Consider the following 13,311-nt stretch of genomic DNA (forward strand, 5'->3'; position numbering starts at 1 on the left):
AATCAGCATCAGTAACATATAAAATCATTGCGCAATGATAGGGGTGTGGTCAGAGGTGTTAATGGTCTTTCCTCTACTCAGACAGCACTAGGCTGAAAGCGCACAGGCCAGTCAGAACTGCCATAGTGTCAGTGTCACAAGCTCATTCCGCTCTCAGATGACATCAGAGACAAGGGCTTTCTTATTGGGGCCCTCATTAAATCTGTCTTTCCACAGTGACACTAATTCAGCATAAAGTGGAAAAACGTAATCGAGCTATGTAGGAGTGGTGCCAAAAAAAAAAAGATATTCGACTGTCGAAGAGAACACTGTCATTATTTCCCTAAGGGTTGATTTACAGTTTACGGATGTTCCTTTACAAATTGCCAAATTGCTTTCCCTTTTCATGCTTTTAACACAACAGATAAGTAAAGTATTTTCACATAAATGAATAAACAAATACACGCATGTGAAATTGGTTTATTTCAAGAATTTACAAGGAAATGCTAACTTCGCCAACACAAAATTCCACAAAGATAAAAAAACTATTTATTTTTAACACTAATATTGTACAATGGGGAATAAATGTGAATATCAAACTGTACAATACACATTGAAAATTGTGGGGTGTAGCAATAACCAAAACTTCTGGGGGCAACTTCAGTCTAGAAATTAAAAAAATAAATAAATAAATAGATAAATAAAAAAAAACAGGAGCATACTCTGTACTAGCTGGACTAGTCTGAACACAGACACACTGGAAATAAAATCCACACAGGTTACTTGTTCATTTTAAAAAGGCAAAACACATCTTGTGCCAAAGTATATATATATTCCCCCCCCCCCCCCCCCCCCCCCCCCCAAACAGTTTACATTTTATCCATTAATCCTTAAAGAAGGATTGATATCAGTCTGACACATTTTTAAACAAAGGTTGATTCATCTCTATTCGTTTGACAACATTACTATGAAGATAAATGTTAAGAGGATGAAATGTTGTGTTATATTGGCACATTTTAAATGTCTGCCCTGTGCAAGACAGGCCATTTTGGGGGGAAAAAAAAGTCCTTGCACATATTTGTTACTTCGCAAAATATTGAACTGAAAATCACAATCTGGAAAGTGTGGTAATGTATGCCCTTGCTATTCTTTTTTAATTTATTAGTTACATTATTCATTGTGTTTAGTTAATTTACTGTTGAGTAACAATAAATCTGACGATTCAGGTTTGTATTTCAAGTAAAACAAAACAAAACAAAAAAGTAAGAAATCTTAATAAGTTGTCAGTTTCTCTCTAAGCTGACTTCACACAATGGGTTCTAGAAAACCTGTAGAGGCTAGAAATAAGATCCAGTATTTCTGTTACAAATTGCTTGTGGTTAAATTGACGATAGAAAGGCTTGGTGGCACTGTGGGCCAACCCACCAGCCTCTTACGCTTTTCACCTTGGATCAGATCCTGCTCAGATCACAAGTGAAATGACTTTGGTGGGCTCAGCTTAGCCACCAGTGTACATAACTCGACATCACTAAACCATTGTCACTTTTTGCTTGAGGATTGCCAGGACCTAATGGCAGGAGGTGAGGTGAACTTGCACAGCTGTGAGGGAAGTGTGTCCAAAATTATACTGATGTTTGTTTTTGGTTGAAATATTAAGGAGCACAGAATAAGCATTACGTTTAAGTTTTGAGCTTATGCTGCTATAACATTAAAATTAAGAATAATAATGAAGAAAGACATAATGTAAAAACCTTTGCATAAGCCTATTTTCTAGGTATTTTAGGGGGTCCTAAAAAGGGGGGCACGACTTATATACTGGTGTGATCTATAGGCTTTTTCCTGAGATTGTTGTCTCAAAAAAAAAAGGGGGGGGGGGGGGGCAACTTATACACCGGTGCGACCTATACATGCTTTTACGGTAAATGTTTTCATTTAGACAATATATTTTTTTTCAAATAATGCATCGCTGTTAGGCAGAAAAGGGATTTCAAATGTGTTATTGCAATTGTAATGTAATACCCCGTAATTTGAAAGATGTTTCTATTAATATGGACAGAGGGTCAGGCTAACCTCTGTGATACAGGCAACTTAATACAAATCTGTATGCTAATAGCTTTGCCGGAAGCAGCACACGCACTCTTTTTTGCGTCCCCTCCCCCCCTTAAATAAGTGACACATTTTAATACAAATTCCAGATTACATTCAGACTGATTGAATCCACTTCTGTGGTTCATATATTTGTTCTAGCGATTTGCTTTTGAAATGTTAGAGATTATTTTTATTTTATTATTCGTCATAGTAGTAATGTATTTTTTTGCCTCCTAATCTCTTCATCAAGGCTTTTTGTTAAATCATGATGCATAGTTCAGTGCTATTCGGGGGCTCTCCATTAATCATGAGATTCATGTTCGACGTATCTACTTTTTATCCATCTCTTAAATCAGTCACTGGGGGAATTGGCAGGAATCTGGGCACGCTCCAACTGCGTTGATTGAAGTGGCATTGTTTGGGAGACGAGCCTCTCTCAATCAATAAGCAGTCTTACTAAATTACAATGTACATGAAAAATGAAGCCCTCCCCCAGTTCAATCCAGACTGCTATCTGTTAGAAGCAGAGTTAGAGGGACCCTGCTGGAGGGATGCTCAGCCTGCTGGCATTGGTGGAAATGTCTCTTTTTCTAAAACCTGAAACCACAAAGTTCCTCGTTAAAACTTAAATTGGTCCCTCCAGGGTAGGTTTAATACGTGCTTGGGGTGCAATATGAGGCATTACCACACATTTATTTATTTTTACTGCTTCTTTTTGCCAGTACCTAACTTCTGCACTGTTTTGTTCTACAGAATTTCTATTGACATTTCTAAGACCAGCTAATAATGTCTTTATACCTGCATAAAGTGAAACTCCGGGAGTTAATGCCCCTGATTATTATTTTCTGCCCACTGTGGTGTGACATTGATCTGTAATATTTTTAATTTACTGTGATCCTTAACATGTAATGTTTAGTATAATCCCCAGTACGTTTTCACATGTTTTCTTTTGTATGTTAAAGCATGTATAATCAGTACAGCATCTAAAAACATTCATATTAACTCTATAGAATATGCAAATAACGTTGTATTTGTATTATTTACTAAATTAATTAAGGGCTGACCTCTTCAATTAGAACAACTTTGAGTGAATTGTCAGTAGCTTCCCCTGGGCTAGTTTCTTTTAAATAAATAGCCTAATTTTTGTTTGGAAATGGGTCTGTTGAAATGATTTAAATGGTGTTAAATCGAAATCGCCACCCTTTAACGTCACACCGTTTAACTATATTAAATCCCTCTGGTTTTCCATTTTTATAGAAGCATCCCTCAAGTCAATAAAAATTGTTTAATTTTGGGATGACGGTATTAAGATCTCTTTATGTTATAAAGACAGAAATATAGATAGATCTGAATCTTATAGATGCAATATAAAGAATCGTAGACAGTTTTTGCCAATGTTATATCACTCTGCCGGAGGAGGAGCCTGATGGCTCACTGGACACTTAACCTTTAAAGAGCTGTCCTCTGTTTTTCTTGTAGGATTGCTCATTGGTCATCTGGGGTAAATATGAGACATACGCGAGTTTGGGTAAAATGAGGCAACTGCTTAGTGTTAATCAAATTAAAAAATATAAAAAAAAAAAAAAAAAGTTTCTAACCTCAAAGTTTTGCTAAGAGTTAAGTAAGAGTTTATCTCAGGTAAAAATGAGTGTACCGCTACTAAATGCTTGATAGAGGACACAATGTTAGATAAATGATTCACAGAGTAGAAATGTCAAAAGGTAAGTTTTAGTTTTATGACCGATCAATATAAATTAAAACTAAGCACAGCAGAGGGAATAATGTAAAAATTGCCTCTCATTTCTCTCAGATGACCTCCATTCATAATAGTTAACACTGGTCTTGTCCTGCAATTAGAATAATAGCCGGGTATGTGATATGCTTCCTATGTAATTTGCAGTTATGACAATGACAGTGCAATAATATAAAAAATAAAAGGGAAATTAATAACGAAATAAAAATAGCTATCCATTTTTGTGAGGTCAGTGGTTAAACTCCTGCTAAGTTGTAAGCAGGTACAAATCCGTTAACTTTTTTTTTTTTTTTTTTTTTTAAATAACTTTTGAAACTGTCCCAGGGGGAGGGGGTAGTGTGTGTGTGTCTATATATATATATATATCTATATATATTATATATATATATATATATATATACAATAGTTATCTTGTTCTCATTGCTTTATTATTATTATTATTGTTATTATTATTTTAAGACCATTGTTCTAACAAGGTTAGTTTACTGTTTAATTGTGCACTACACTTATGGAGCAGGTATTTGATCACACCTGATCTGTGCAGTCTGGGTTAAAGTGTTAAGTTGAAAAGAAGAGCACCACTCCAGCTACCAGTGATCTGGCCTAACCCTGGCTATTAATCATTGGTCTCTATTATTTACTGAGGGTTCATTCATTGTTCCACAAAGGTACCTAGAGGGTCAATTAAAGACTACAGGCTAGATTTTTTTTTTTCAAAGACACAAGAGGGTCAATTAGGAACTGTTGTAATTTCAGCTCCAACAGCGAGATCCATGGATGATCAGGCACAACAGATGTGGAGCTGGGCACACTGGGAATACTCGACCCGGTTCGGGTTGGGTGGGGTGGGGTGAGGGGGAGGTGATAAAGGGACCTGTCCCAAAGAATGTCCCCCGGATTGTTTCATATTACAGAGCCCTAATTCCATTTTAGCATCAAGACTTAATTTGATATCCAGCTACTTCTTCTGCAGTAAGAATTTTGATACTGACACATTTGTTAGCCAGTTTGATTTTAATGTCTATGAGATGGTCCAATAACATATTTGGTACACAGCCATTTTGTGAAAGTAACGCAATGTCCATCTAAGTCGAATGAGACGTTCTTTTGCAACATGTGTTACCTGAAAAACATATTGTAAGATTCCAAAAGAGCTAGTATAACTAGGCTTGAGCAACATTCAAGTCCATATATACTTTTGAAATACAAAAAAAATTGTTGTAGGATATCCACCACAGCGACTTCATTCTGGGGCCATGGAATAGCTTTCTCTTGTGGTTTCCTGCTGGCCAGGGAGGGTGTGGCCAGCATGGGCAGCAAAGAGCCGAGTTTTCCTGGGGTTAGGGCAACTCAACTGGGATTTCTGTGATGGAACACCCTGCTTTCCCATCTGAGGGCTTCATCCATCTCTGGGTTTGTCCCCTGCCTTCCATATGCTATTGGCGTCAACAGGAGGAGCTTGTTATAGAACTGTGGTATAGGTTTGGACAGATTGGCACAGAGAAACCCTCTCCTAGCCTGCCATCATTCAAAATACTGTTGAATGAATATCTATGTGGCTCTTTGAGCACACACACACACACACACACATATATAACTATTTACATAAATCTGACTTCTCTTACAATTCATTTTTTAGCATTGCTGCCAAGAAGGGTCATAGTACCTTGCTGAAACTCTATTGTGTTAATTACAGTAATGATAGATCGACAACCAGATAGGTGCACCTAGATACTGGAGGCCCGCGGCAGGAGAGAGAAGTATTTCTCTTACTTACAGTAAAATGGGCAACTTTACCAGGCAGCAGTTTATGACTGGCATTGTTTGTTTGTTTATTTGTTTGTTCAGTGTGGGACTGGGTTAAGATTAACTGTTATTCAAGACCATTCATCTTTATAGCCATACAGTACTTCACTGTTTTATTGAATATAAAACTGTGATCTTACATTAATAGTTTTTTACTTGTGAGTTTATACCCACCGCACATGAATCATCTTGTATTATTTTTCATGTGTAAGTTAAAATCTTTTTGTACAACCAATGCACAGATTTAGCATTCATCAAAGCCCATTTCTCTTTCTAGACCATTTTGAATGTCGAGTCATTTAAGAATCAATGTTGAATCCAGTTTGAATGCAGTAATTAAAGTTTCCTGGGATGGTTGCTTTTTACGTTTAATTTGAATTTTCCAAAGTCTGTTTGTAAGGACTGTGTGGTCTTATCTGAAGGACGGGCTCGGTCGTGTGTTGTACTCACCTCATCTCAGAGCTCTCACTCAGGCCCAAGGTCTCCAGGCACCCTGTCCTCCTCTCCTGCCTTCCGCAGGCTCTGACTAATGGTCCTGAAAGTGTAAGCACCAAAAAAAAAAAAGACAAACAGACAGAGGAAGCTACAGAACATTTATCTTCCTAACTCACGAATGTACCTGCACAGAGGTGCATAACCCTTTTTCAGGGTGAATATATAGTCATGGCTTAATTACAGTAGCCAGGATGACTTTAGGATCACATTGGACTTTTGCACATTGTTATTTTTTTTTAAACCTTTTTTCATCAAAATCATTTTCCCTTTATAATTACTGTGTGACTGCTGTAGTAAAACTCTTCGCTGTAAAATAATGGGAATATGAAATTACCTGTTTTCCATGGATTCATACAGTAGTTTTATTATCGAAACCACACTCCTGATCAGAATACTGTACAACAGTCCTATGGCTAGGGATCTTAAAGGGTTATCTTGTAAGAGATGCCATGCAGTAACTGTAAGTGACATGAATGCTATACATGTTTTCTGCTGGGTTTTAAGAACAAAAGAATCGTCCCATAGTGATTTGTGGCTGCTTAGGAGTTGTGATTTGTCCTAGCAGATGGCGGAAAAGTGGATTTCATTTTGTGTTTTTTTTTTGCAGTATATAGATATCATAAGAAGGGAATCCTACATGATTAACTTGTCTGTCAGGCATTCCTAGAATGGCCCCACTTGTTGTGTAAAAAGCCACATATGTATAAGTGTATTGACGTATGTATATAATTTATTTATTTCAATACAATCGTCATAAATGTAATAGGATCCGTCTCCCTTATGGAATTATATCAGGAGACAATGTGAAAACATCAAACACATCATGAAATAAAACATTAACCAGATCCATCAAGGTACTGCATGTATTTTGTATGTTCTATTTTTTTTTTTATAGTTAAAATAATTACTAGGTATTTTCCACTTGAGACCATATCAGTGTTTTAAAATGTATCTTATATTTATCTGACATGCGCTAACACATTCTAAACTTACTATTCCGATCATGTTTCCTTCGTACATCCGTTGTATTTGCTTTTTATGGTTACATTTTCTCTGCAGTGTTTGCTCATTACAGCAGTAAAGTTAGATGTCTTTCTGTTACATTTAAATGAAATAAGACAGACTGTTTTACGCAAGTTTATTTCTGTTCATCCTTTTTTTTTTTTTTTTACCTAATATCATACCATCATCGTTTAATGCAGTACACATTTTTATAAGACTTCCCCCTCCCTTCTCCCTTCTTAATTAATGTTGCAAATCATTGTAGATTCTGTCCGGGTAAAACAATGACCTTCTCTATGACCTAGCTGACAATACAGAGTGTGTTACTTATTTATGTAAATATGTGCAGATTTTCCTAATTTGTGCCTTTCCCAAAGCTGTAGCTAAACGCTTCTCCAAGCAGCTCAGCAATACTAAAAACTGGACTCTTCTCCCTCTGCTAATTATATATATATATATATATATATATATATATATATATATATATATATATATATATATATATAATATATATATATATAAATTTCACCTCCTCTTGCTCATTTTCAGTTTCTTTTTTCCAGTGATAATACAGTAGGTGTTAGAAACTAATTAATTAAACCCTTGTGTGCCTTTTCTGAGGCCTGGCACAATGTTTAGGTATTTTAATTTAGCTTTCTGCCTCATATAAATTGCATTAGGGGTGTTCTCTGTTGAAACAAACATGCAGCACACACTGTGAGTCCTATCTGTGCTGCATTTTCAATTTGAGCAGAAGACACGACACAGCAGACTCTGCTAAGAACAGTTCTAGTAAGCACCTGAAAATTGCAGGGGAACCGAAAAGGAAACTAGTCATCGAAAAAACATGAACGTGACAGTACAGATGATAAAGGGGAAGATTATTGCAAAAACAAACAAACAAACAAACCAAAAAAAAAAAAAAATCTGAAGTTTAAAAATGTTTCATTTTTAATGTTTGTATTTGTAAATAAAATCTATTACTTGCTGATTGAGTAGTACGTGGTATAGAAAAGACATACATTTTTTAATAGATTTTTGGGCACATGTAACCGCTGTCTGTAATTCATTTGAAAAGTAAAACGTATTTTATAAAACTACAACCAATTAACTGAGTAATGAAATTAAAAAATGCTTTAAGCTTGCTTCTGATGACTTTAATGGCAAGTTTCTTCTTTCACAAAATAGGAATTAATCTACAGTACTGTTTTTTCATTTGAATAGACCCCTCCCTCCTGCCCAATGTCTAATAATTAAACAGTTACTCTTTGTAAATGCCTGCGTGCCCTTATTAGTCCTGTTTTTCTTTTCTATTGCTTCTTTGGGAGGGCTAATTATATTTTAACAACTTTTTTTATAGATACAAAATCAGAATAGATTCTCTTTTGTAACAGACCAGTAATACAGAGAAATAACTCAACAAACTCTAACCACCAATAATGAGAATTGTAGGTGTAATGTAAAATCTGTTGTGTTTTCATAGTTGCGATTGATCCGATGGCTCTGCATATTCTGTCTTTTCCTCAGAAGATTTATTTTTTAGTTTTACCTCACTGGCCTTTGAGATGTACCTAGTCTGGGCCAACAAATGAACAACAACAACAACAACAAAAAAGCAATTACAGTGTCAATACAAGAACATTTTGTGCAAATGATAATTATTTCTCTTGTGTGAACAGCTGCCCCCTACTTGCCATGATTTTAACAGCTTGTTAAAAGATGATTGCATTATTATTTCCTACAGTAAGTACAGATCTGTGTGAAGTGGTTTGTCTTTCTTTCATTAAGATACTGTATGCTTTTTTAATTTGTGTTTTTCCCATTAGTTTTAATTAAAGCATTCAGCAGATTTACGGATTATAAAGGCCTAAAGCTTTGAAGTACTGGCTTCATATTCGGTACAAAACTGAACTCTATCTCTCACTGTCAGGTTCATGGGTATGCTAAAGTAAACTTAACCCTTTTGTGACAGTACATCTGCAGAGCTGCTGCCACTCTGGTGGGGTTCATATGCAAGTTGTAATTGCGCAACTATCATGCATTCACGATGTGTCGCGCACAAATGACGCATGATTGTGCTTGTACCAAAAGTGCAAGGCAAAAAAGTGTGCGACTTAAGTGTCATTAGACTTTGGTAAAGCACGGTAAAGTGCATGTTAATTGGCCTAATTAGTCCCATAGCAACAAACTCGAGAGTCGTGCAACATACTTCACGATAGACTTTCATGAAATACCACAATACCTCCTCCACTTCCCCTATATAAAAGAGTGCTCTTCTCTGGGAACGTTCTTTCCACACTGTTGTCCTCCTTTGTAGTGTAAGATTTTCCTTATTCCAATCTTACTACTACAAATCAGTTAAATATCCATCCATCCATTATTATCAACCCGCTTCTCCTGGTGAGGGTCGCGGCTAAATTATATATAAATTGTATATAGAGATGTTGATTTATACCAATATAATTATGTCAGCAGTTTATAACATTATTTATTCATTTCGGTGTATTACGCATGATGCATGAAAACTACTAGATCATTATTACCAACATTATTATCATAATAATAATACTACGAATAATGTAGCTTTTTTTCCGCAGGATGTTTCAAGCTTCCTCCCCTTCTGACAGCACGCAACACCATGTCCGCTGGACGGATGAAAAACTTGTTCCCTCCTCCAAATTATTGCGTACATGGGGGTTATGGATTAACTGGATCGACCTCGCCAAAGAAATGCCACCATTTTCACCAGTATTACCGGTGCTCTGGCTGAACTTGGTATAAACAGAACTCTCCTGCAGGTACACAATAAATTAAAGAAACTGAAATATCTGTACTTGCAGGAGAAACAAAGCCTGCAGTCCTCCTGACAAAGCTCAAGGTCGGTTCTGGGAGGAAATGCACCGGTTAATGGGTGACCGGCCAGTGGCAGTGGCATCGGACCATTTGCTGGAATCCTCATCCTCCCAGACATCCTGTGAAATACCAGCTCCATTAATACAATATGGTAAATGTCCCAGACATCATTTACTTTTCTGAACTAAAATATGCTGCAATTGTAAAATTTGGAAAATCTAAATTTGAGGGGGGGGGGGGGGGGGCAAGACTTAATCTAGCCAGTGTTTGTCTGTGTCTTCTCCATCCATCCATTTTTGTCGCAACTACGTTGTAAGTAGGCCTATGATTTTGTATACCCTTATAACTAATTAGCAAATACACACAAATTATGTATTTATTATATTAACAGAGTTAATATAATAATTTCTGCATAATTCAGTTTAATATTTCAACAAAGTACCTGTGTTTGAAACCAACACATCATGAGTTGTTTTTAATATATTTGTTCCATAATCCTGTTGTTTAGCACATTAACAGTTACGCAGTTGGCTAAGACTAATATATATGGGTGTGTGAAAGGACATCAGTAGCCTAAGAAGCTTAAGAAAAGCAGTAATGGGAATTGGTGAGTGCTGTCGTTTTTTTGTACACATGCTACTTCTACCATTTCTAGAACAACTAATTCTAAACAAAAATAGTAATAACTATTATTATATTCTTCTTGGCAGCATTAACCTTTTAACTGCAAGCCCTTTGCATTCTAAACAGATGGGTGGTAACCTTCTCTTCATCTCTGCCTAGTGCGTAAAACCTCATATAAACCCCTATGCATTATTTGAGCGATATCCTTTATCGCACAGCATCTCTTCTCAGAGCGTTTGGTGATATTTAAATAAACCCTCCCATTATTTTATTATTCATGAGGTCGCTTTCATTTAGACAACTAAATTCTCTCTCTAAAATAAATTATATAGAATGATTGTATATTTTACAATTTAGAAACTGTAATGACAAAAAAGCTCATCGATATTGGTGTCCAAATGCATGTGCCAAAAAATGACTTTGAAAAGTGTAGTAAATGTCGCCTATAAAAGCAACAAAACTATAAAGTAAAACCAGCTCTGTGACCATTGTTTCACTGTAGAGAAATAAATGGATGTCATAAACCTGTTGGAACTGACTCTCTCTATCTTGCGCACCCTCCCTCCTATTGTATCTACAGTACGTAGCTTTTAGGTTCTTGTCTGCAGATTGGACGAATGACACTACTGCTGTCACACGCTTGCTTGTTATTCTCTCTTTCTCCTCCCTCTCCGCCACCCCTTCAAACTATGTAAACAGATGAATAACCTAATCTGGGAGCAGAGGCTAGGTTCCTCATAGCAGGCTGCGTGTCCAATGAGATTGTCAAGCCCCATTTGTCAGACTTTATGGCTCATTACAGCTAGCAATATCACGAAATAGATAGGGCCATCAGTGGTAGTGGTGGGGGTCAATAGGGGGTTATCAATGGGCAGCCGTCACTATGTTTGCATGTGTGTGTGGTGGCTGTTATCACAAGCAATTGAATGAATAATGTAATAGGGTTATGGACGCTAGCTGATCCGGTTGTATTTTTGTGTGAAGGATGAAAGAAATCGAGGAATGACAGGCAGAGTTAAACATGACACTTCACTTTATTATAGAGCAGGCTTTGACTAAATGGGGGGTGGGGGTTGCATACATGGGTCACACTCAATAGCCAGGATACTATGCAGTTATTGGAAGTGGTCATAGTAATTGATAAAATGCTGTTCTGTAAAAAGCTAGATGTTCAGATTGAGATATCCCAGGACAATGAATTGGAGAAAATAGTCATACTATTTATGTATGTATGTATGCATGCAGAAAAATCTGGTTTGAATTTCGCTTTATAATCATGTCACTCAGGTCACTGTGTGCTATGCAAGACCCCATTCAAAGTTAGTTAAATTAAACTGAGGGGTAGATTTTTTTCACAGTTACATGAATGAAAAGGCAAATCATAAAGACATTTTCATAACAGCTGGGGCATCTAAAATAAGTGTCTAAAAAAAAACAAAAAAATAACACCCCTAAAGAAATATAAAACTTAACCCTTAGCCCTACAGTCTTAATAAGAGCTAAGCCAATATAGTAATATGCTGTTTTTTTTTTAATATATAGTTTTAGTTAAAGGCCCCTGTTAGACACTTTTTTTTAAATATACAAAAGCACAGACAGAATGTTTCTAGAAAAGTCTGCATAATGAAGTGACCTATCCTCGTCGATGGCCAAACCTAACTGTGAGTGCGTATTTGAGCTAAGATAGCTATAGCTGTATGGATGAAAGCTTCTTTGCCCCTTGAAACCTGCTTGACAGTTTCTAGAAGCTAACATACAGTAGGTTATAATACTAACAATGTAACAGCAGTACAAATGAAAAAAATATCATCAAGACCTCTCACGAAGCAAAAATCTACTACAACGTACCGGTAAACTTTTAACAAAAAAAAAGAAAATTGAAAGCTACTTTTAAAACTGTACAGGGTAAAATGTTTAAAGGTTCTATGCCACTTTTATGTCTGCTGTCTGAACAGGACAGTGCACTATGATGGATTCATGGCAGGATGCCGTCTAGATCTCAAGGGATAATTGCTGGAAACGCATACAGTCTGAAAACTCGTATAGCGAGTAGTCCCAGAGTTCCAGGCATTTCTAAATCATAGCGACACAACGATAAAGCCTCCTGTTGGATGTTTATCCCAGTGCATCTAAATGTTTAAATAAAACAAATTGAAGCAGCTACATCATCATTAGTTCTATCATCAGATATCGAGCCCTCTCAGTGCTCCGTTATAAGAAAATATTTCAGAAAGCTTTTAACTGGCAAATACACAGTAACAGTTCAGTGGTTTCAGAAGTCAAGTCTGAAGTCCTGTTTAAAGCGAAAGTGGTTCTTTTGTGGGATCCAGTGTGGTTTAATCTGTACTTAATGCACAAGACAGTTAATTTTTCATTTGTTGATACACTCTTAGCGTGGTAATGCTTTGCCCATGCAGAGAAATGCATTAGTACTACACTACTAGTCTAGTTTGTCCTTCACGCTTTTCTTTTCTTCATTGTAGTTGGGATAGGAATATGTAACATAATTTGTGCAAGACATAAAATCTATTTGTAACACAGTGCAGTAGACTCTTGCTAGTCCAAGCTTCAGTGGTCAAATGGTTATAACTATTTTTTGATGAAATATAAATTAACAGTATACATTTTTTTTTATATATACTACAGAATATGATCAATACTGAACAAGGTGTTTTTTTTTTCTCATTTCATTTATTGTTCATGAAAAGTGA

The 13,311-nt window shown here is 36.3% G+C and overlaps 1 protein-coding gene across 2 annotated transcripts in view; it reads left to right on the forward strand.

Annotated features, from left to right (window-relative positions):
- wwox (WW domain containing oxidoreductase) overlaps positions 1–13,311 on the forward strand; it is a 363,108-nt gene that overhangs the window by 163,841 nt on the left and 185,956 nt on the right. Inside the window, exon 9 of one of the 2 annotated variants that reach the window (XM_041268214.1) lies at positions 9,721–10,132. The exons of the other annotated variant lie outside the window; for it this stretch is intronic. Coding sequence (XP_041124148.1) covers positions 9,721–9,747 — 27 coding nt within the window. The 3' untranslated portion in view covers positions 9,748–10,132. Of the gene's footprint in view, positions 1–9,720; positions 10,133–13,311 lie in introns of those variants that run through there. 2 annotated transcript variants of the gene reach the window in all.

Source organism: Polyodon spathula, chromosome 13 (assembly GCF_017654505.1).
Source record: "Polyodon spathula isolate WHYD16114869_AA chromosome 13, ASM1765450v1, whole genome shotgun sequence".
NCBI lineage: Eukaryota > Metazoa > Chordata > Actinopteri > Acipenseriformes > Polyodontidae > Polyodon > Polyodon spathula.